This window comes from Chlorocebus sabaeus, chromosome 2, assembly GCF_047675955.1.
Source record: "Chlorocebus sabaeus isolate Y175 chromosome 2, mChlSab1.0.hap1, whole genome shotgun sequence".
Lineage (NCBI taxonomy): Eukaryota > Metazoa > Chordata > Mammalia > Primates > Cercopithecidae > Chlorocebus > Chlorocebus sabaeus.
In genome coordinates, this window is record NC_132905.1 from 69,395,152 (window position 1) to 69,416,383 (window position 21,232).

Consider the following 21,232-nt stretch of genomic DNA (forward strand, 5'->3'; position numbering starts at 1 on the left):
AAAAACCACAGTTGTCTCCCTTCCACCATTTAAGGACTCAGCTAGAAGGTACCATCTATGAACCAGGAAGTAGACCCTCACCGGAAAACAAATCTGCCTTGATCTTGGTCTTCCCAGCCTACAGAAATAAATGTGTTGTTTGTAAGTTACCCAACTAATGGTATTTTTTTGTAGAAGCCTACAAGGACTAAGACATCAGTTAATGTACATAGAATAATTTTTACCTATTTATTGGTTTTGTGGCTTCTCATTTTATTTTTTTTAAATGAACTTAAAAAAAAAGAGAGAGAGAATAATGTCTATCTTTGGAGTTCAAATGAGTTTTTTTTTTCCTTTAGAACAACCACGATGGGACACTTTTTACAGTAATGCAGGCATTTACCGTAAGTAACAATTCATCAGACCAAAAAAGGTGGAATAAATCATGAAAGTAAAAGTATCAAGGAGTCTCCGTACTCTACATTTAATCCATTCAATTTCCTGCTAAAGTAGAATTTCTTCCATTTGTGTCAATCCTTTGGATCAGCCTACAGCAACAGTCTTCTCAGTTTCTTCTAGAAACTTCCCAGTTTAGAAACCCAAAAGAGTGGCCAGAAGTCACCAAGGCAGGTTCTCTCCTGCGTGTAGCTAATGAGACTGGTAGGCCAGCCGCTTCCTCCTGGTTGCCATGGAAATGACCAGGCCGCTGGCCCTCTGAAGACGGAAAAGAACAGCAAGTGCAAGACCACGCATTCCACCCTGGCTTGCAGATTAAACCAGCTGTCAAGCCAGGGTGAAGGATCCGTGGCCAGGCAGAGGTCTGTGGAGTGGAGAGGCAAGGCCTCACGATGGAACTCTGAGATGTAAGTAATTTCTCTGTTCCTCTTTTTTAAAAAGCATGCCTAGTCTGACAGTTTTTAAGAGCTTCAGAATTTCTGCTGCATGGCAGGAATTGTGACGGTTGGAAGAACCATTATCAGGGTCACCTTCTTGTTGCATTTGCATTTCCTGAACATAATGTACACGTATGAGTGGCTTTCACTGTGAAACACTACTTTAGGCTTCCAGGCATATGAATTCCTCTTTACTGAGATCCTGCCTTGAAAATGAAAGATTTTCAGTGTATTAAGCAAATAATGAAATGGTCTTCTCATTTAAACCCTAAAAAGATAAACTCATTTAAGGCTAATATAACAGAAAGCTCCTTGAAATCTTGTCTCTATTTTAAAACATCTGGCTAGACTTTTCACTAGTCTTCAGTGCTAAATAACAATTAAGGAAAAGAGATATATCAGATCTGATATCTCTTTTCCTTTTTGTGATCGCAAACAAAGAAAAGTGGGAACTCCCAAAACATCGGCTGATATTGTTTCTTTGCTCTGTTTTATCTTTTAATAGTATTATATTTACTGCCTATTTACACACCAGGCTTTATAGAGTTTGCTGATTAGAAAACAAAGAAAGAAAAGAAAGTTAAGATGAGCGTTAACATTTGGATTGGATAGTTCGTGTTTTTAAAAAAATTGGTCTTTTATTCAAAAGTGAAAAAGCATGATAAATAATGTAGCAAAAGGCAAGATGAGGAGGGGAATGTTATATCTCAAAATGAGTAGAACATATACAGTCTTGCATATATTTCTTTGTTTAATAAAAATATTTCTGGAAAGTTTTTAGCACAAAGTATGTTGGTGTATATTGAGGACAGGAAACGTTTCAAAAACATTGTGCATAATATTTATAAAAAACCCATCCTTAAAAAATACCAAAAAGAAAAGATCTCATTTGTTTGAAAATTTTTTTACCAAAAAGAGCCATCCTTGAGAAGTTTTTTCCTTTTTTTTAGACTAAATAATGCAATATGTTTGGAAGAAAAAAAAAAGACTTTTCATTACTTTTTTTTCAGACAGAAATTGGGCATTTTCTGAAAATAACAGTTTCAATAAAGTATTTATGGATATGAGTGCTTTTCAAGAGCTGACTTGGATTTCTCAGCTTTCTTTTCCACACTAATATTTTTCACTGCTTAAAGCTGCTACATTATCAGCTTTTAAAATTCAGTGCCCAGTGGCTTGTGTCTGTGTCTGTGGGAGCTAGTAGGTCAACAGGCCCCAGTGGGAAGAACAGGCAGGCCTCACAGTTCTGTGGGCATGGGACCAAGGGGTAGCTGTGCAAAGCTGTGGATGTGAACCCTGGTGATGCAATGAACTGAGTGTCTACCAAGTCACTCAAGGGAAAAGCCTGAAGGATTTGCACTCATTGCCTAATTCACTCTCTCAAGGACTGTGTCAAGTAGAAAGGTACAGTAGCCACATATTCTAGTTAGGACTTCCCAGTGGCTCACTCTCTGAGAATTCTTTGTCCCACATTCCATACCTATGTTAGCAGAAGCAGCACTCTGCTCATATTGTCCTCTATTCTGATTATGAACTTAAGAACAGATTTCTTTCTTATGATTCTGGAGACTAGGGATTCCAAGGTCAAGGGGCCTGCATCTGGCAAGGGCATTCTTGCTGTTTCATCCCATGGTGGAAGGTGGAAGGGCAAGAGAGCATGTGCACACACATAAGAGAGACAGAGAGGAAACGGGTCAAATTCATCCTTTCATTTGAAACCTATTCTCATGGTGACCAACCTACTCCTCAATAACAGCATTAATCCATTCATGAGGACACCACATCATAGCATTTAGCATGAGGGTTCTATACACATCTAGGTTAAATGCCGCAGCATCTAGTAATAGAATACAATGCATGGAATCTCCCTTGAATAGACCCAAGACCCTGGGGTGGGATATAGCACTGTAATTTCCACCATGACTCTTCAGAATATAGTTGGCTGTCTGGGTTCAAATTTTAGCCATTATTAACTAGTTCTGTGACCTTGGACAAGTTATTTAACCTCCCTGTGTATCATTTCCTGATATGAAAATGGGACCATATGCAGTGGCTCATGCTTGTAACACCAGCACTTTGAGAGGCTGAGGTGCGTGGATCACTTAAGATCAGGAGTTCGAGACCAGCCTGGCCAAAATGGTGAAACCCAGTCTCTACTAAAAATACAAAAATTAGCTGGGCGTGGTGGTACACCACCTATAATGCCAACTACTCGGGAGGTTGAGGCAGGAGAATCGTTTGACTCTGGGATGCAGAGGTTGCAGTGAGCTGAGAGAGTGCCGCTGCACTCCAGCCTGGGTGACAGACCGAGACTCTGTCTCAAAAAAAAAAAAAAAAAAAAAAAAAATTGGGGCCATAATATCTACCTGTAGGATTACAGAAAGGATTAAATAACATAAAATGTGTGAAACACTTAGTACCTGGCACAAAAGAAACACTCATTAGATCTTACTATTAGTGAATAAAAATATGGATAGTTCCTGATATCATTCCATTTTCAACATACAACATACATGTATCACATTTTATATTTTAAAGTATATTGCCTCTTTATCAATGACAATTTGCTATATTTATCTAGCTTAGCCTTGGGAACATGGGGCTGAGGAATGGTGAGTTATAGATACAATAACATTTCTCATAGGAGTCTGAACTTCCTTGGGGATCAGGAGCCGTGTGTTTGGCATGTTAAGTTGGAGATGTCTATTAGACATTCAGAAAGAGCTATCAGATACAATGTGGGACATGTGAACACGATGCGGTCAGGAGGCAGAGACATATCTCAGTTCACCATCAGCATCTAGGTGGTACTGAACTTCACAGGACAGCATGCAGGCACCAAAAGAGTGGACACACATACAGAAGACAGCCATGCACTGAGCTGCGGACATGCAACAGTAACAGGTAAGAAGATCAGATGCCAACCAAAAGACTGAGAAGGAGTGGCCATTGGAGGAGACAGAAAACCAGGGGAAGGTGACATCATGGAGGAACAGAAAGTTATTCACTCAAAAAGAAGGGAGGAAGCAACCAAGTCAGATGCTGCTGGGAAGTCAAACAAAATGAGACCAGGAAATTAATCACTGGATTTAGTATGGGGGTGGTGGGATTCACTGGGAACCTGAAGAGAATGGTTGCAATAGAATGATCACAGCAAAAGTCTGGTTTTGGGGAGTGGCTTAAAAATCTAACACAACTAGGTACTAGGCTCTGTGTGATAACAGATTGGCTTGAAAAACCTTTTTTTTTTTTTTTTTTTTTAATTTATCTTACAATAGACTGATGCTGCACTCTAGGAAAAGTAAGTTTGAGTCAAACAAGAACTGTCACCTATTCCCCCAGCCTAATAAAATGTCATGAAAGAGGAGAGATTTGAAGACAGTATGAGAGATGAAGGTGGTTTCTTAGTAGATAAGAAAGAGAAATCATCCCAAATACAGAGGGCGGCATAAGCAGCATGAGGGGAACAGGGTCCAGATTGGAGAATAAGAAAACACAACGCGGGCAGGCGCGGTGTAAGGTGTAAGGCAGGTGTGCTCACGCCTGTAATCCCCACACTTTGGGAGGTGGGAAGATCTCTTGTGGCCAGAAGTTGTAGATCAGCCTGAGCACTACAGTGAGACCGTGTCTGTACAAAAAATTAAAAACATTAGCCAGTGGTACGCACCCATAGTCCTAGCTATTCAGGAGGCTGAGGTTGGGAGGTTTGCTTGAGCCCAGGAGTTCAAGGTGACAGTGAGCTACTGCACTCCAGCCTGGGTGAGGGAGCAAGACCTTGTCTCCAAAAAGGAAAGAAAGAGAGAGAGAAAGGAAGAGAGGAAAGACAGACAGAGAGAGAGAGAAAGGAAGGAAGGAAGGAGGGAGGGATGGAGGGAGGGAGGGGAGGGGAGGGAAGGGAGAAGGAAGGAAGGAAGGAAAGAGAGAAAGAGGGAGGGAAGGAGGGAGGGAGGGAAAGAAGAAAGAAAGAAAAGCCGGGCACGGTGGCTCACGCCTGTAATCCCAGCACTTTGGGAGGCCAAGGCGGGGGGACCACAAGGTCAGGAGATGGAGACCATCCTGGCTAACACGGTGAAACCCTGTCTCTACTAAAAATACACAAAATTAGCCGGGCGTGGTGGTGGGTGTCTGTAGTCCCAGCTACTCGCGAGGCTGAGGCAGGAGAATGGTGTGAACCCGGGAGGCAGAACTTGCAGTGAGCTTGCAATCGATCGCACCACTGCACTCCAGCCTGGGCGACAGAGCAAGACTCTGTCAAAAAAGAAGGAAAGAAAAAGAGAGAGAGGGAGAAAGGGAGGGAGGGAGGGAGGGAAGGAGGAAGGAAGGAAGGAAGGAAGGAAGGAAGGAAGGAAGGAAGGAAGGAAGGAAGGAAGGAAGGAAGGAAGGAAGGAAAAGAAAGAAAGAACAATGAAAGCCCAGTGAGACATCTCTCACACACACACACACACACACACACGTACTCCTCGAGGCTTGTCGCCACAACATGCCTTGGTGTATCTCCTTTCTCAGTTTTGATCCACTTCCCATAAAAGGATTACTTCGCATTTGCATCTCCGAAATGCCCAGTCTCTGGGTCATTAAAAAAAAAAAAAAAGAAAGAAAGAAAGAAAAGAATCTTCTCTGTGGCCAGGAGGTCTGAATAATTCATTTGGAGTTGTGCCTAGACACTATTTCATGGGCACTCAGTTTAGCCCAAATCGTGACGCCAGATTATCTACTGGAGCTCTGCTGCTGTCACAAAACTAATCTTCAAAGAGTAATCAATGAGATCAGGATTCACTCTTTTTAAATAAAATTCTTATTTTGCAATAGTTTTAGGTTTATAGAAAAATCGTGAAGCTAATGGAGAGTTCTCATAGAGTTAACATCTTACATTAGCATGGTACGTTTGTCACAATTAATGAACCAGTATTGACACACTATTATTATAAAATAAAGTCCAAACATTATTCAGATGTCCTTAGATTTTGCCCATTGTCCTTTTTCTTGCCCCAGGATCCCATCCAGGATCCCACATTACCTTTAGTCATCATTCCCAGGAGGCATTTTAAAACTCTGAAAAATCTTTCAAGAAGGAAACAAGGTTTAAATGTTCATTGGTTCCAATATTTGTAACCAAAACCAGCAAAGGAAATTTTAATTCTTATTTTTATCCAAACTCGAATGGTCGGAACTATAGCTTGAACACAGTTGAAAGGAAGAAAAGTCCACGGCTTACATCTTAAGGAAATAGTGCAGGTACTTTATGGGAATATAAGAAGGCACAACTGTAAGTGGAAGATCTGAATTCCCTTTTATTGTTCTGGAAGCAGGTAATTAAAATAGTAAAGGTCTGCCAGCCATTTTTTTTTTTTTTCCTCATCTCCTAGCAAAGGGATTAGTGTCTGACTCATTTTCCTTGGCAACCTCACACTCACATAATACTGGCCCAGTAATTTCAGCTCAGCTCTCCCTGAGTTAGCTTTACAAGACTGGACTCTGAAAGGTTGGGTCGTGGGGGAGTTTTGCAGCAAGGGCTGTTGTAATCGCTTAACCAAGAGCAATTAGGGGAATGGCTTTGTGATGCTCACAAATGTCTGTGAGACCAAAATATACTAACTGTACTGATGTTTTCCTTCGCCCCTCGGAGGGTGTGTGGCATAAGATGGAAGGGCAGTGATTGGAGGCCTGACTTGGGACTCACGGTCTCCATTCTAGCCAAGTGTATTTTACCCTTCATCCTCATCAGATTCAAGGGAAGTTGTAAGGCAACCGGGAACCTAGACTAGGCCCTTTGGTAAAGTCACAGGAGGTTGGAGGTGCCTCCTGGGATTTTGCCAGATGTCATTCAGTGGCTTTCAAGGATGATGCACAGCTAGGCCATAGGAGAGTAAGCTCAAATTCCCACCCTGTCAACCATACACAGAAACTCATTCTGGTTTCTCTGCCATGGCTAGGCCATATAATGAAAGTCGCTGAAGAAGAAGATGAATGTTGCTTGCTGATTTGATAACACTTGACAATCCTAGGAGGTAAAAGGCAAAAGAGGGGCTGGGCAAGGTGGCTCATGCCTGTAATCCCAGCACTTTAGGAGGCTGAGGCAGGTGGATCACCTGAGGTCCTGACTGATATGGAGGAACTCCATCTCTACTAAAAATTAGCCGGGTGTGGTGGCGCATGCCTGTAATCCCAGCTATTCAGGAGGCTGAGGTGGGAGAATCGCTTGAACCCGGGAGGCGGAGGTTGTGGTGAGCCAAGATCGAGCCATTGCCCTCCAGCCTGGGCAAGAAGAGCAAAACTCCATTGCCCTCACCGAAAAAAAAAAAAAAACGCATAATAGGGAATCAAGGACCAATAACATACCTCATTGGCTTAGCCAACGTAGGGACTCATTTGGATAATATAAACAGTCGTGGTGTGCCCCTGTGTGCCCAGCCCTGTGCTAAGGTCTGGGGAAACTTCGATCAGCAAGAAAGCATCAGAAACCTGGCCCGTGATATGGTTTGGCTGTGTCCCCACCCAAATTTCATCATGAACTGTAGCTCTCATCATTCCCTCGTGTTGTGGGGTGACCCAGTGGGAGATTATTGAATCATGGGGGGTGGTTTCCCCAATACTGTTCTTGTGACAGTGAATTCATCTCGCGAGATCTGATGGTTTGATAAGGGGAAACCCCTTTCACTTGGCTCTCACTTTTCTCGTTTGCCACCATGTGAGACATGACTCACTTTCCACCATGATTGTGAGACCTCCCCAGCCATGTGGGACTGTGAGTTCATTAAATCTCTTTCTTTTGTAAGTTGCCCAGGCTTGGGTATGTCTTTATCAGCAGCATGAAAACGGACTAATAAAACCCCACAGTAAACCAACAAGGAAGCCCTGTATCCAGGCAGCAAATTAGTGGGTGAAATTAACACCCAGGTGAGCTCAGTGCTTTCCAAATAAAATATCTGCTTTTCAGGAGTTCTTACTCAGCTTCTAAGCTCCTGAGCACTTTAGTCTATTTCTATGATTCAATCAATTTAATCTCAAACCAGTAATCCAGCTGATACCTGAAGAGCTCCTGGCTTCACCAGGCACAGATGAAGTTAAGTGAACACGAATAGCTTGTATTCTGCTGGTTCATGCTCCCACCTACCTGATACAGGTCCTTGCCTCCTCCCACCACTATGTCTACAAAATAGAATTTTCTCCAGGTGCTCCTTTGAGTCCCCAGGGGTCTTGCCTATGCTCACAATGGTCCTTTCATCTGCTCCTGTCCCCAGCCCCCACTGGATGCTGACTGTCCCTTGCCTTGGCCATGGGGCTCCCTGTTGCTTGATGACCAGGGAGCAACATCGGGGTGGCCCCAATCTGTTCTCGAGAAAGGGTCAAATGGTACCACCTGTCCCTCATTCCTCACTGTGCTACAGCTGAGCTGTACTCAGTACAGAAGTGGAGAAAATGCTTCTATCCATCACTCAATGTCACCCTTTCTTGCCTGGACAGGGGGCCACTTGTACCTCACATCTCAGAATTCTCAAAAGCACTTCTTGCAGCCTTTGCTTGCTACCTGACCAGACTCAGCCTCAGGCATATGTGTGGGCTGTAAAGACACAAATGCTACTGTCCCCTCCCTCTGTTCTTCACTGCCCTGGACCCTCCCATATCCTCTTCGTTCTTCTTTCTTCTTCAACAATTCCACGTATGCAATTAACTACCTGAAGATGGTTCCTCCTCAACTCATAAGACATATCCAGATGTATCCATTTGGGCTTGGCAGGATCCAACATGGTGTGACTATTCTATGGGAGCATTGAGTTTGGTATTTCAGGAGAATAGTTAGCCTGAGAGCTTATGATCTAGGCTAATGAGAGGAATAAACCACATAATGTAATTAGCAAACACTGCAGGGCTGTGAATACAGAAGGGCTGCTTTGGTCCACAAGGGTGGTTTGATGTGGTGGTTTGGTTTCCTCATCATCTCTGTATGCATTTCCTATTGCTGCTATAACAAATTTCTACAAATTGGCCAGGCACAATGGCTTACACCTGTAATCCCACCACTTTCAGAGGCCAAGGCAGGCAGATCACTTGAGGTCAGGAGTTTGAGACCAGCCTGGCCAACATGGTAAAACCCCATCTCTACTAAAAATACAAAATTTAGGCTGGTATGGTGGCACACACCTGTAATCCCAGCTATTCAGGAGGCTGAGGCAGGAGAATCGCTTAAACATGGGATACAAAGTTTGCAGTGAGCCAAGATCATGCCATTGCACTCCACACTCCAGCCTGGGTGACAGAGCGAGACTCCATCTCAAAAAAAAGAAAAAAAATCTACAAATTTAGTGGCTTAAAACAACATATCTATATTCTTTTACACTTCTGGAGGTCAGAAGTTAAAAACCAGTCTGACCAGGCTATTGTTAGGGTGTCAGTAGGCCTGGTTCTTTCTGGAGACTCCAAGGGAAAATCTGTTCCTTGCCTCTTTCAGCTCCTAGAGTCTGCTGGCATTCCTTGGCTTGTAGCCACATCACTCCAATCTCAGTTGTCATATTGCCTTCTTCTTATACAGACCCTGTTGATTACATTGGGCTCGCCCAGATAATCCAGGATCATCCCCTTATCTCAAGTTCCTTAATTTAATCATGTCTGTAGAGGACTTATGGCCACGTAAGGTAAAGCATTCACAGGGCCCAGGGATTAGGACACAGGCACCTTTAGGGACCATTATTTGACCTACTGTAATATCCATTAGGCACAGTAGGAGATCAGAAATAAAATGTTTTGATCACAGCCCACATTCCTGCTGTTCCTTTAAACATTTTACACACATTTAAATTAGTAGAAATGGGAATCGGATAATTAATTTCTATTTTCCAGACTAGCTCACTAATAATTTCAGGACCTCACAGTCCTCAGCATTTACAGGAGGACATTTGTAAATCTGATTTGATTGGTTACAGGAAAAATCATGCAAAGAGACATTTTTGTTTTATGCTGTGCTTGTTCTCTCTCTAGTCAAATGTTTGATACAAGTAATGCATTAAATGAACCAGTTACTTCAGATTTCTTTGGGGTGGCTTTTGGGATGCCCTCACAGAGCATGGTAATACATTTGTTATCACTATGACTCCGATATTACAAAATATCATTGTCTATGAATAGTACTATGTATATTGTAGTATACCTACGAGTACTTATTAGTACTACAATGTACATAATACTATAGAACTATTCAGACTGGGTGCGGTGACTCACGCCTATAATCCTAGCACCTTGGGAGGCCAAGGTAGGAGAATCACTTAAGCCTGGGAGTTTAAGACCAGCCTAGACAACATAGTGAGACCCCATCTCTAAACACAATAAATAAATAATATAGTACTATTCATATATATATATAATCACATGCATCTACTTTGCTTTTGTAACCTGTGTGGTTGGATTATTATCCTGTGCCATGTCAAGAGAAATAAGACTCAGACAGGTTATCTGACTGATCCAACTATATACTAGTGAGTTCAACATGAACAGTCACAAAAATATTTTAAAGTGTGTCCTCTCAAAACCCAAATTGCATACTTGAAGCTAATTTTGCCTGCATAATTCCAACTTACGGAGACATGAATTTACTTCATCTTTTTCTAGATGAGCAAATATATCAGATGATAGCATATAGTTTAGATCCTACTATATAAACCAAAAGAGATTCTGATCACATCGGAATTACTGGGAACTCATTTCCTGCCCCTCACAATGAACTGCGTAAACCACAATGAAAGGGAAATGATCTTCACCCACAGAGACTACACAGAACGGTGACTTCAGCATTAGATCCTTGTAAGGGCCTGTGAAAACTCAGTAGTTCGTACCAAGGATGAGGATGTGCTGTTGTGGAATGTGAAGAAGAAATAAAAGACAACACGTACCACAGTAAGAAAACATTGGGGAGGGACCCAAATTAGCTTTCAACTTCATAAGCTTTGAAATATTAAACAACAAAGATGTAATTCCCTTTTCAAATATCATCTTACATAGTGTTTATCTCTAACCTGCCTCCTGCAGTGCATTTGTGGAACAAAGCCAAAGAAAAGAAAAATGCTAAAATCCCTTTTTCCAAGAGCATTTCAAGGTCCTACATCTAAAGCCCTCACACAGTGCTTATGTGGGCATCTCATCAACATAACAGAATAGCCAACACCCCTCCTTGACCTAAATGGGAAGAGGGGTTGCACAACCCTGGACAAGTGGGCACTGGACCTGAGAACAGGTGACCACTTGTTTCTGGAGCCCTAGCGTGGAGTCTCCACCCCACACTCCTCCCATACTTTCTATTTGATCCTTGCTATCTCTTTAATAAGGAACAAGGTAGCCATACGGCTTACAGTGTAAATACCCTTGGGAAAGAATGTGCTGGTTTAAATTCTGATTAAGGCCTAACCAACTGGTATCAGATCCCAATCTGTGAGCGGGTTTTTAGCACTGGCTCCTGGAAAGAATGGATGATCAAGGAATTAAGAGGAAGGCACATCAAGGGGAACTGGGGATTGGAGAGCTACTCCACCCACTCCATAGCTTGCCATAACTAACCCTCACTAGCAGCTAGGCTTGCTGCCAGTCTGATGAAGCCACCCAGAGGCTCCTAATTCTGAGAAAATGAGCTATGTTTTTCTCGTGGCTGTCAGGGCTCACAGTGGATGTCTCAGGGAGTGGCGTTCCCAGGCAAACTGTGTTGGGATGCTAAGAATGAGACAACGACGGGAGGCTGAGGCAGGAGAATTGCTTGAACCCAGGAGTGGGAGGTTGCAGTGAGCCAAGATCGTGCCACTGCACTTCAGTCTGGGAGACAGAGCGAGACGAATGCTTTTCTGTGCTGCCCACCGGGCTCTCCTGCTCCCTGTACCACTGGTTCCCTCCCGGGAGTTCTAGCAGGTGTCCTGACTGCATCGTCATAGGAGGAAGACAGCTTCCTCCTCATCCCCACCTTCTCAATCCTACATTCTTGGTCCTCTCCATCTCCTTGAGGATTCCAGATATTGAAATAGATTTATCCAAAGAGCCTGGAGTTATAAGGAGTCAACAATTGGATAGATGGAAATCATTGAAGAAAATATAAAAGAAAAATATTTTGAACTCACTGTCCTGACTCTAGCGTCTTCTCCCCAGATTTGATCTCTCCCTGGCAGCCTAGGTTACCTTCCTTAAACAAGATCTAAGCAGATGTCTCCTGCTTCAGACCTTTACCATCTCATTTTTTGTCTCTTGCAGTAGGCTCCAAAAAGGGAGTTTACATCACAGGAGGTTTGCAAGCCAAGCTAATGGGGTAGAGCTGAAAATATTCAAACTTTCATTTTTATTTATTTTTCATCTCAAATTTTTAAAAATGCTACTGTTTGTGTATTGTTGATAATACAGATGATATGTAAGCATGGTAATATGTGAATAGCCTGTATTAATTAATTCCTAAATTAACAGATACATCAATTGGGGACAGTTTTAAAATTATTTGTTGATGGGGTGATGATCAGAAGAGTTTGGAGACCAAGTAACTGCCAGCATAAAGTCCAAACCCCTTAGCTTGATCAGCAAAGTCCTGTCTAACCCTGTCCTCCTGCCTACCTCCCCAGCCTCATGGACCCCCAGATGTCTTATACCTGCTCTAAACATACTAAGGACTTCAGTCATTCTGACATCTGCGCCAATGACTCTTGTATCTGCACTGCCTCACCTTTCCTAACCCGAACCTCTTCTCCGCCTGGCCCAAAGAGCACATCCTTTGGGAGTCTTTCCATTTCTTCCTTACCACCACTCCATCTGCATCTTTTTTTTTCTTTTTTTCTTTTGAGATGAGTTTCACTCTTGTTGCCCAAGCTGGAGTGCAATGGCGCAATCTCCGCTCACTGCAACCTCTGCCTCCCAGGTTCAAGTGAGTGAGTCTGCTGCCTCAGCTTCCTGAGTAGCTGGGATTACAGGTGCCCACAACCACGCCCAGCTAATTTTTTTTTTTTTTTTTTTTTTTTTTTTTTTTTTTTTTTGAGACGGAGTCTTGCTCTGTCGCCCAGGCTGGAGTGCAGTGGCCAGATCTCAGCTCACTGCAAGCTCCGCCTCCTGGGTTCACGCCGTTCTCCTGCCTCAGCCTCCCGAGTAGCTGGGACTACAGGCGCCCACTACCTCGCCCAGCTAGTATTTTGTATTTTTTAGTAGAGATGGGGTTTCACCATGTTAGCCAGGATGGTCTTGATCTCCTGACCTTGTGATCCGCCCGTCTCGGCCTCCCAAAGTGCTGGGATTACAGGCTTGAGCCACCGCGCCCGGCCATAATTTTTTATATTTTTAGTAGAGACAGGGTTTTACCATGTTGGCTAAGCTGGTCTCAAACTCCTGACCTCAGATGATCTGCCCACTTTGGCTTCCCAAAGTGCTGGGATTACAGGCGTCAGCCACTGTGCCTGGCCTCCATCTGCATCTTTAAGAACTACCAATCATGTTGTCTCATAATTAGTTGCCCAGTTGTTTGTTCCCAGAGTACATCCCAAGTTCTCTGGGCAAACTTCAAGTCCCTTGAGGGCATGGATGATATCGTCTTCATTTTTGCCTCCCCATGACTTAGGCCATTTGCCTGGCATCCAATAAATGTCCTCTAAATGTTGATTTCTCATTTTCTTTTGAGAAAAGAGGATGTAAAAATCATAAGTAGCAAAGCAATATTAGCACCTGCTGTATTGTACCCAGCTAACAGGGTAGGCTAGCTGCTTTGACAAACTTCAAGACATCAGTGGCTTAGAGCAATTGAGATCTGCTCCTCCCTTACATCACAGACTAATGCCATTAAGGGGGTAGAGGGGTGTGCTCTCTTCCATACAATCATTCAGGGATTCAACCTTTTGTCTACAGTTCTGCCATCTTCTAGGGCTGCCGGTTCCTTTGTGGAATCTTCTACCATATTCCATAGGCCAGAACTCAATCACATGGCACCACTTCACTACCAGAAGCTCAGAAATAAAGTCCAACGATGTGCCAAGGAAGAAGAGGCGAAAATGGCATTCATGGGGACTAGAAGTCTCTGACATACCTAGGTTGTAAGACACAATAAGTAGCTTGATGCAGCCATGACAAAAACTCGGGGGATGTCTGTGCATCCAAATTTTTCAGTCAAGGTGCTAAAAACTGTGCATGACTTTTTTTTTTGAGGCCGAGTCTTGCTCTGGAGTGCAATGGAGCAATCTCGGCTCAAAGCAACCTCTGCCTCCCGGGTTCAAGTGATTCTCCTGCCTCAGCCTCCTGAGTAGCTGGGATTAAAAGCACATGCCACCATGTCCAGCTAATTTTTGTATTTTTAGTAGAGATGGGGTTTCACCATGTTGGTCAGGCTGGTCTCAAACTCCTGACCTCGTGATCCACCGGCCTCAGCCTCCCAAAGTGCTGGGATTACAGGCGTGAGCCACTGCACCCAGCCTATGTGCATGATTGTTAAATATTTGAGCCTTTAAATCACCGGACAGGTTTAAAAACTAGAGCTACTATCAGAGTCAGTTTGAGTATTATTTTTGTATTGCAGCTGAAGAAATCTCAAGAACAATACTAGCAACTAGCTGCATAAAGGCAAAGGGTTCTGAATTGAGGAGATACAGACATCAGTTACTTCAAAACAAATTCCACACAGATTCCTTCTCAATCTAGGATTACACCCAACATTTAGATAATGTTTATACTTGGCTTCAAAAGGAATGTTTCAAACTCGACTAGTTCTGTTTATAAGAAGATATTACTAGTAAGGAGATATTATGTCAGTGGGAGGATAGCATTTGGAGCAATTGCCCAAAACAGATCTGAAATGTCATAAATAATGATGTTCTGAGTGCTATAGTCCTAACACAAAAGACAAATAACTAATTGTGGAAAAATCAAGTGATATTCTTCAAATTCTTACAGCAATTAAAAATCAAAAGCAATTTGAAAACGTAATTTGGAAGTGAGTTTAATTTGAAATCAAAAGTGGTTTTTATTTTATTTTATTATTTGAGATAGAGTCTCACTCACTCTGTAGCCCAGGCTGGAGTGTAATGGTGCGATCTCGGCTCACGGCAACCTCCACCTCCTGGGTTCAAGGGATTCTCATGCCTCAGCCTCCTGAGTAGCTGGGATCATAGGTGTGCACCACCACACCTGACTAATTTTTGTATTTTTAGTAGAGATAGCGTTTCCCCATGTTGGCCAGGCCAGTCTTGAACTCCTGACCTCAAATGATCTGCCTCCCTCAGCCTACCAAAGTGCCAAGATGACAGGTGTGAACCACCACACCTGGCGGTGATTTTTATTTTTAAAGTGGAAATGCACTTAGGGGAAAGACTCAAGAGAAGAAACTGTGAAAGGCTCGAGTCAGAAGCTGAGGAGATGCCCCGGCAAGAAGCAGTCTCAAGTATAGATCTGAGTTATGGCTCTGAGGTTAAAATCACAAGAAAGCCGGGGCCTGGGCACCCCAAGGAACACACTGTGAAGGCAGGACTTGGAGAGGTAAGCAGGGCTATCACTCACAAATGCAGTCCCCAACGTGTGTCCCTGCAAAAATCCTTGAAGATTCTTGGGAGGTAAAAACGAGGGGCCTTCCAGCAAAGGAACCAATTTGAAATTCTGAATATATCCCACAAAGTCAGACATACATCTGCACTCTTAGAGTTCATTTTATCTAAGTGGTGCTTTGGTGTTTGCTGAGACTGAGAGGAGTAGAGTTGCAATGCTCACCCATGCTCATCCCACGGTCTTGTGGGCACCCACTTTTCTGACTGCCTACCTGGCCCTTTTCTAATAGTGCCTCCTGATTTCCCTTTGCAGAACCATCCTCCTACCTTCTCAGTCCACTGTTTGCAGTGCGGCTGATCCCATTCGCTGGGTCCTGAGCTGAGCGTACGACTCAGGAGACCAGTGTATTTTTGCCTCCTAATATTTATTTATTTACTTATTTGGTTATTTATTATTATTATTATTATTTGGTTGCAAAGTCTCACTCTGTTACCCAGGCTGGAGTGCAGTGGCACAATTTCTGCTCACTGCAACCTCTGCCTCCCAGGTTCAAGCGATTCTCCTGCCTCAGCCTCCCTGTTGCTGAGATTACAGGCACATGCCACCCTGCCTGGCTAATTTTTGTATTTTTGGTAGAGACAGGGTTTCGCCATGTTGGCCAGGCTGGTCTCGAACTCCTGAGCTCAAGCGATCTGCCTGTCTTGGCCTTCCAAATTTCTGGGATTACAGGCCTGAGCCACTGCGCCCAGCCATATTTATTTATTTATTAGAGAGGGGGTCTTGTTCTGTCATCTAGGCTGGAGTGTGTAGTGATACGATCATAGCTCACTGCAGCCTCAAATGGCCTAAGATTTCAAAGCCCAGTGAAATCACAGCTCACGAGGGGTACTTGAGGGAAACTAGGGGAGGAAGGTTTAAGACACAGTCTCCAGCAGAATTGGCTGTCATGAACCCGTGGAGTAAGAATTGGGGTTAGGTCGTGAGAAGAACAGGTGCCTTTTCATATCATCCCTCCCTCTGTCAGTCACCCTAGGCAAGAAGCTATCCAGAGAGACGCCGAGGCCAGGGACTGAGTGTGCTCGCACACCTTGCCCTGAACCTGCACTTGTGTCCCTATTTCTGCCTGTGCTGCCATAACAGATACCACAACAGGGTGGCTTAAACAACACCGAATTCTCAGACTCAAGTGATCCTTGTGCTTCAGCCTCCCGAGTAGCTGGGACTATAGGTGCGCACCATCATGTCCAACTAATTTATTTTATTTGTAGAGATTATGTCTCATGTTGTTGGCTGGGCTGGTCTTGAACTCCTGGCTTCCCACAATCCTCCTACCTTGGCCTCCCAAAGTGCTGGGGTTACAGGTATGAGCCACCACACCCAGCAGCCTGGTGCTATTTAAAAAGAGTTTTTTGGGTTTTTTGTTTGTTTGTTTGTTTTCTTGAGAGGTTGCTCAGCTGATAGAAAGTAAACCTGGATCTACTAGTGACCATCTTGTCCCCAGCAGGAGTAATCTTGTCTGGGAATAAAGCCCACAAATGAGAAAGAATAACTGAAAGATGGAAAGACATTTCTGATAACCTTTTTTGAGTAACTGGATCAAGCCATGCCTGAAATCCTTCCTTAATTTTTCAAATAAGTGAGCAGTTTCTTTTTTTTTTTTTTTTTTACTCAAGTCAGTCTTAATTGGATTTCTATAGCTAGCAGTTAAAAGAGTTTGAGTACACTGTCATTTGGTAAACTATGTTTTTTCATTCATTCAATGAAATTTGTTGAGTCCTTGCTATGTGCTAGGCACTGTGTGGGAAACTGAGAATATAAAGCCCAAAAACTGTTCTCTCAAGGTGTTTACCCCAGTGAAAGAGAACCTTGAACGGTACAGCCAAGTACAGTGGCTCATGCCTATAATCCCAGCACTTTGGGAGGCCGAGGCGGGTGGATCACCCTGAGGTCAGGAGTTCAAGACCAGCCTGGCCAACATGGCAAAACCCCATTTTTACTATAAATACAAAAATTAGTCGGGTATGGTGGTGCATGCCTATAATCTCAGCTACTTAGGAGACTGAGACAAGACAATTGCTGGAACCCAGGAGGCAGAGCTTGCAGTGAGCTGAGACTGTACCACTGAACTCCAGCCCGGGCAACAGATCAACACTCCATCTCAAAAAAGAAAAAAGAAACTCATGGTAGACTGAAGGAGGAAAATATCCAACTGGCATCTCTGTGGCGGCCCCCATAAACGGGTTACCAGGGTATTTGCCTCACTCAGTGCCCTCTTAGTGAGCCTTCCCCCCAAGCATGTGTTCTTGTTCTGGCATTGGGACTTCCTGATATCCAGGAAGGACCATCCTGAGGTCCAGCCAGGGCCTTACTGTTGGGAAGTTGCTCACAAATTCTTCTGGGAACTTCTTGTCCCACATGTTCCAGCAAACCAATATCCTTTTCTCTTCTGATCTCTTTTCCTCCTCCATGGCCGCCCCTGAACAGGATCGGCACGTGAAAGAGGGAGGTAGGCACTTTTCTCAGTAAGTCTGGGCTGATGAATAGACCTCTCCCCTCTCTTTCCTTTTAAGGCTAGGGTCAGGGTGGGCCAACGGTATTGACGGCATTCCTGGTTCTGGGATGACAGGGTTACTGGGACATGAAGTCCCAGAGGCCTCCAGTGGAATCTGGGACAGCTGATTGTCTAAAATTATCTTGTAATTAATAAATTATTCACCGTTCCTCAGGACCTCAGGATGGTCCCTGCCTCCTGGACATCAGGAAGCCCAAAGACCAGAACAAGAACACATGCTCACTAAGCGGGGTAGACACACCCACATTCTAACACTGCTTAAGACTGTTAAGCCTCTTGTTCAGGGAGAACTCTTGTTCTCCACGTTTCTCAAAGCTCTTTCTTTCATGACAAAATGTACCTATTAATAAATCCTTTAAGAAAATCCTGTGCCAACTTCAAAATAGACACAAAGCTCTATAAAGCGCCTTATTCAGTCCCCCACGTCGAATCTCTCTCTCTCTCTCTCTGCTGTGTTCTCATAGCAGCCTGTATGTTCAGTACAGCGCTTCTCAGTTCAGCCTTATTTGTCTTTTCCTTTGGGGATAAATCCTGGAGGATAGGATCCAGGTCTTTTGTATCTTTGTTTCTTCTGCTTGGCCTAAGCCAGGGCCTGGCACATGGCCTAGGCTAGGTCCTGCCCAACTCCTGTGTTTGCCCCCTCCTCCCACTTCTTCCCCACTGCTACAGCCTCTTCGTCCTCACATGCAGGACTGGCCTGGCTTTGGGCTCTGATGCCCAGCCCATTGGAAGCAGAAGGAATTTCGTTAGGACAAAAGTTCAATGAGGACTGGGCCCTGGGTTGTCTTGTTCTGAGTTGTAACCTCATGGCTAGGAGAGGGCGTGCCACCTAGTAATCTTCCAATAAGCATTAGTTGAAGGAAGGAAGGAAGGAAGGAAGGAAGGAAGGAAGGAAGGAAGGAAGGAAGGAAGGGAGGGAGGGAGGGAGGGAGGGAGGGAGGGATGGATGGATGGATGGATAAATGCATGAATACAGTCAGAATTGCTGTGAATCAATGTCTTGCCCTCTGTTCAAGTTTACGTGGCAGAGCTTACTTCTATCCTCCTGGCATTCCAGCCATGGGGTTGTGGCTTCTGCCTCCTGTCTACCTGATCCCTGACATTTTTAGCTTTGATTCCTTTGGATTTCTAATTGCCCTGTGGCCTCGTCTTACACCCTAATTGCTGCTTGTCTGCCTAGCCTCTTCCCTGCTGTCACCATACTCTTTGGACACATGTTGAGATCCTCAGACTGACCCTTCCATCTGTTGCTCCCTGGCCCTTAGTGTAGTGGCCCTGCCAGTAGCTCCGGGCCCTCGCACTCAGAGGTCTCATGCCCAGTATCCCACCACACCCATGGAACTCAGCAAATGGAGACGGACTGAATTGTATTGTTTGGTTTCTCTCTTCAGTCATTGGGGGAATGCGATTACTTTCGCCAAACTGAAATGTGGTACGCTCTGCCATCTCATTCCAATCACACCACAAAGGAGGACCCTGCATCTGTCATATGCCAGACACTGTAGGGCTTTCCCCCCAAAACTGGACATTGGTGTTGCTCTTTAAATTACCCATGCATCCCTACCTTATTTAGATTTTTTAGAAGTTCTATATATGGTTTTGTTTTGGAGCCCTGCAATTGACAAGATCAGTTCATAAATTTCTTCTGGCATAAGAGTAGCTAAATCAAAATAATTGTGATTAATCAGTGGGTGATTAGTCTTTTTGTTGTCCATTACCACAGTTACTTAGGTACATTAGGTAGGAGGCCCTGAAAAGGATGAATGGACCTACAAACAGATTGATACAGTGGGGATGGAAGGCATGTTTATCTACTTAGAAATTAAAGCTTACCATTAACTAAATGCTTCATTGGTATTCATGCTATGTTGTGTAATAGGTAGTGCTTGGATAGCTGAATCCAACAAAGAAGTGTTTGTCTCCTGAATTCCAGGAAGTCAGATATTGAGGGGGAGGAAAGCATGTGCATGTTCAGGTGTTTGTGGGCACTTGATACTAGTAATTGGATGTTTGGAGAATGTGCTCTCTCAACTCCAAATCCCTGCCCGTAGATAGGATGCGGTAGGTCTCCTCTCTGGCATCCGCTCTGGCATTGCTCTGGCTGTGTTGTTGACATGCTGGCCTCACTGTCAGCCGACATCACTGGGAGTTTTACACCTCAGATGAACAGAGCTCAAAGGTTTGGCTGCTGTCTCTGGATAAGGTGCTGAGAAAAGAGCTTTCCCAGTGCCTGGGCTGCAAGTATTGCCTGAGGCTCAAGAAACAGTTACTAGAACAGTGAGAAGGAAATGTTTACAACTTGTTTTTTTTCTGGGGTTCCTTTTCCATAAACTGTGTATTTCAAATGAAAGGTTGTGATAAAGCTGCCTGTTTTCTTTCAGGTGAGTTCCAACAAATTGGTTCACAAAGGTGGGGGATAAACACGCTGGCCCACGCTGGGCAAGCATGGCACCACCTCGCAGGCACTGTCTCCTTCTGATCAGCGCTCTGGGGGTCTTTGCACTTAACTGCTTCACCAAAGGTCAGGAGAACAGCACGCTCATCTTCACAAAGGAAAACACCATTCGGAACTGCAGCTGTTCTGCGGACATCCGGGATTGTGACTACAGTTTGGCCAACCTGATGTGCAGCTGTAAAACCGTCCTGCCCCTTGCGGTGGGGCGAACCAGCTACAATGGCCATCTGACCATCTGGTTCACCGACACATCTGCGCTGGGCCGCCTGCTGAACTTCACGCTGGTCCAAGACCTGAAGCTTTCCCTGTGCAGCGCCAACACTCTCCCCACTGAATACCTGGCTATCTGTGGTCTGCAGAGGCTGCGCATCAACACGGAGGCCAAGCATCCCTTCCCAGAGCAGAGCCTACTCATCCATAGTGCTGGGGACAGTGACTCCAGAGAGAAGCCCATGTGGTTACACAAAGGCTGGCAGCCATGTATGTATATCTCATTCTTAGATATGGCTCTTTTCAACAGGGACTCATCCTTAAAATCATATAGTATTGAAAACGTTACCAGCATTGCCAACAACTTTCCTGACTTTTCTTATTTTAAAACCTTCCCAATGCCAAGCCACAAAAGCTATGTTGTCACATTTATTTACTAACATAATAACTGCGTCCAGCTGCCTGGAACTTTGGCAAATGATGGATAATTTGCAGAAGGAATCTGGAAATAAGGCCATGAGATGGGTATCCCTAACCACAACTGTGCCTCTCTCTGCAGGCTCCATTTGCAACACAGCCACACACACCAATAACCAGCTCTCTGTTCTGCTCTCTGCCCAACTGCCAGTGCACTTTTGAAAAACAAAA

The 21,232-nt window shown here is 44.2% G+C and overlaps 1 protein-coding gene and 1 long non-coding RNA gene across 6 annotated transcripts in view; one reads left to right on the top strand and one right to left on the bottom strand.

Annotated features, from left to right (window-relative positions):
• LOC119621439 (uncharacterized) overlaps nucleotides 1-21,232 on the bottom strand; it is a 124,346-nt gene that overhangs the window by 91,670 nt on the left and 11,444 nt on the right. Inside the window, exon 4 of one of the 5 annotated variants that reach the window (XR_012090559.1) lies at nucleotides 842-1,078. The exons of the other annotated variants lie outside the window; for them this stretch is intronic. This is a non-coding gene — a long non-coding RNA (uncharacterized lncRNA). Of the gene's footprint in view, nucleotides 1-841; nucleotides 1,079-21,232 lie in introns of those variants that run through there. 5 annotated transcript variants of the gene reach the window in all.
• EPCIP (exosomal polycystin 1 interacting protein) lies at nucleotides 737-21,128 on the top strand. The gene is made up of 2 exons (XM_007964747.3): nucleotides 737-842; nucleotides 20,301-21,128. The coding sequence occupies exon 2, from the start codon at nucleotides 20,365-20,367 to the stop codon at nucleotides 21,022-21,024; it is 660 nt and encodes a 219-aa protein (XP_007962938.3). The 5' UTR covers nucleotides 737-842; nucleotides 20,301-20,364; the 3' UTR covers nucleotides 21,025-21,128.

Coding starts and splice junctions, on each gene's coding strand:
- EPCIP (XM_007964747.3), top strand. CDS start 20,365: ATGGCACCACCTCGCAGGCACTGTCTCCTTCTGATCAGCGCTCTGGGG.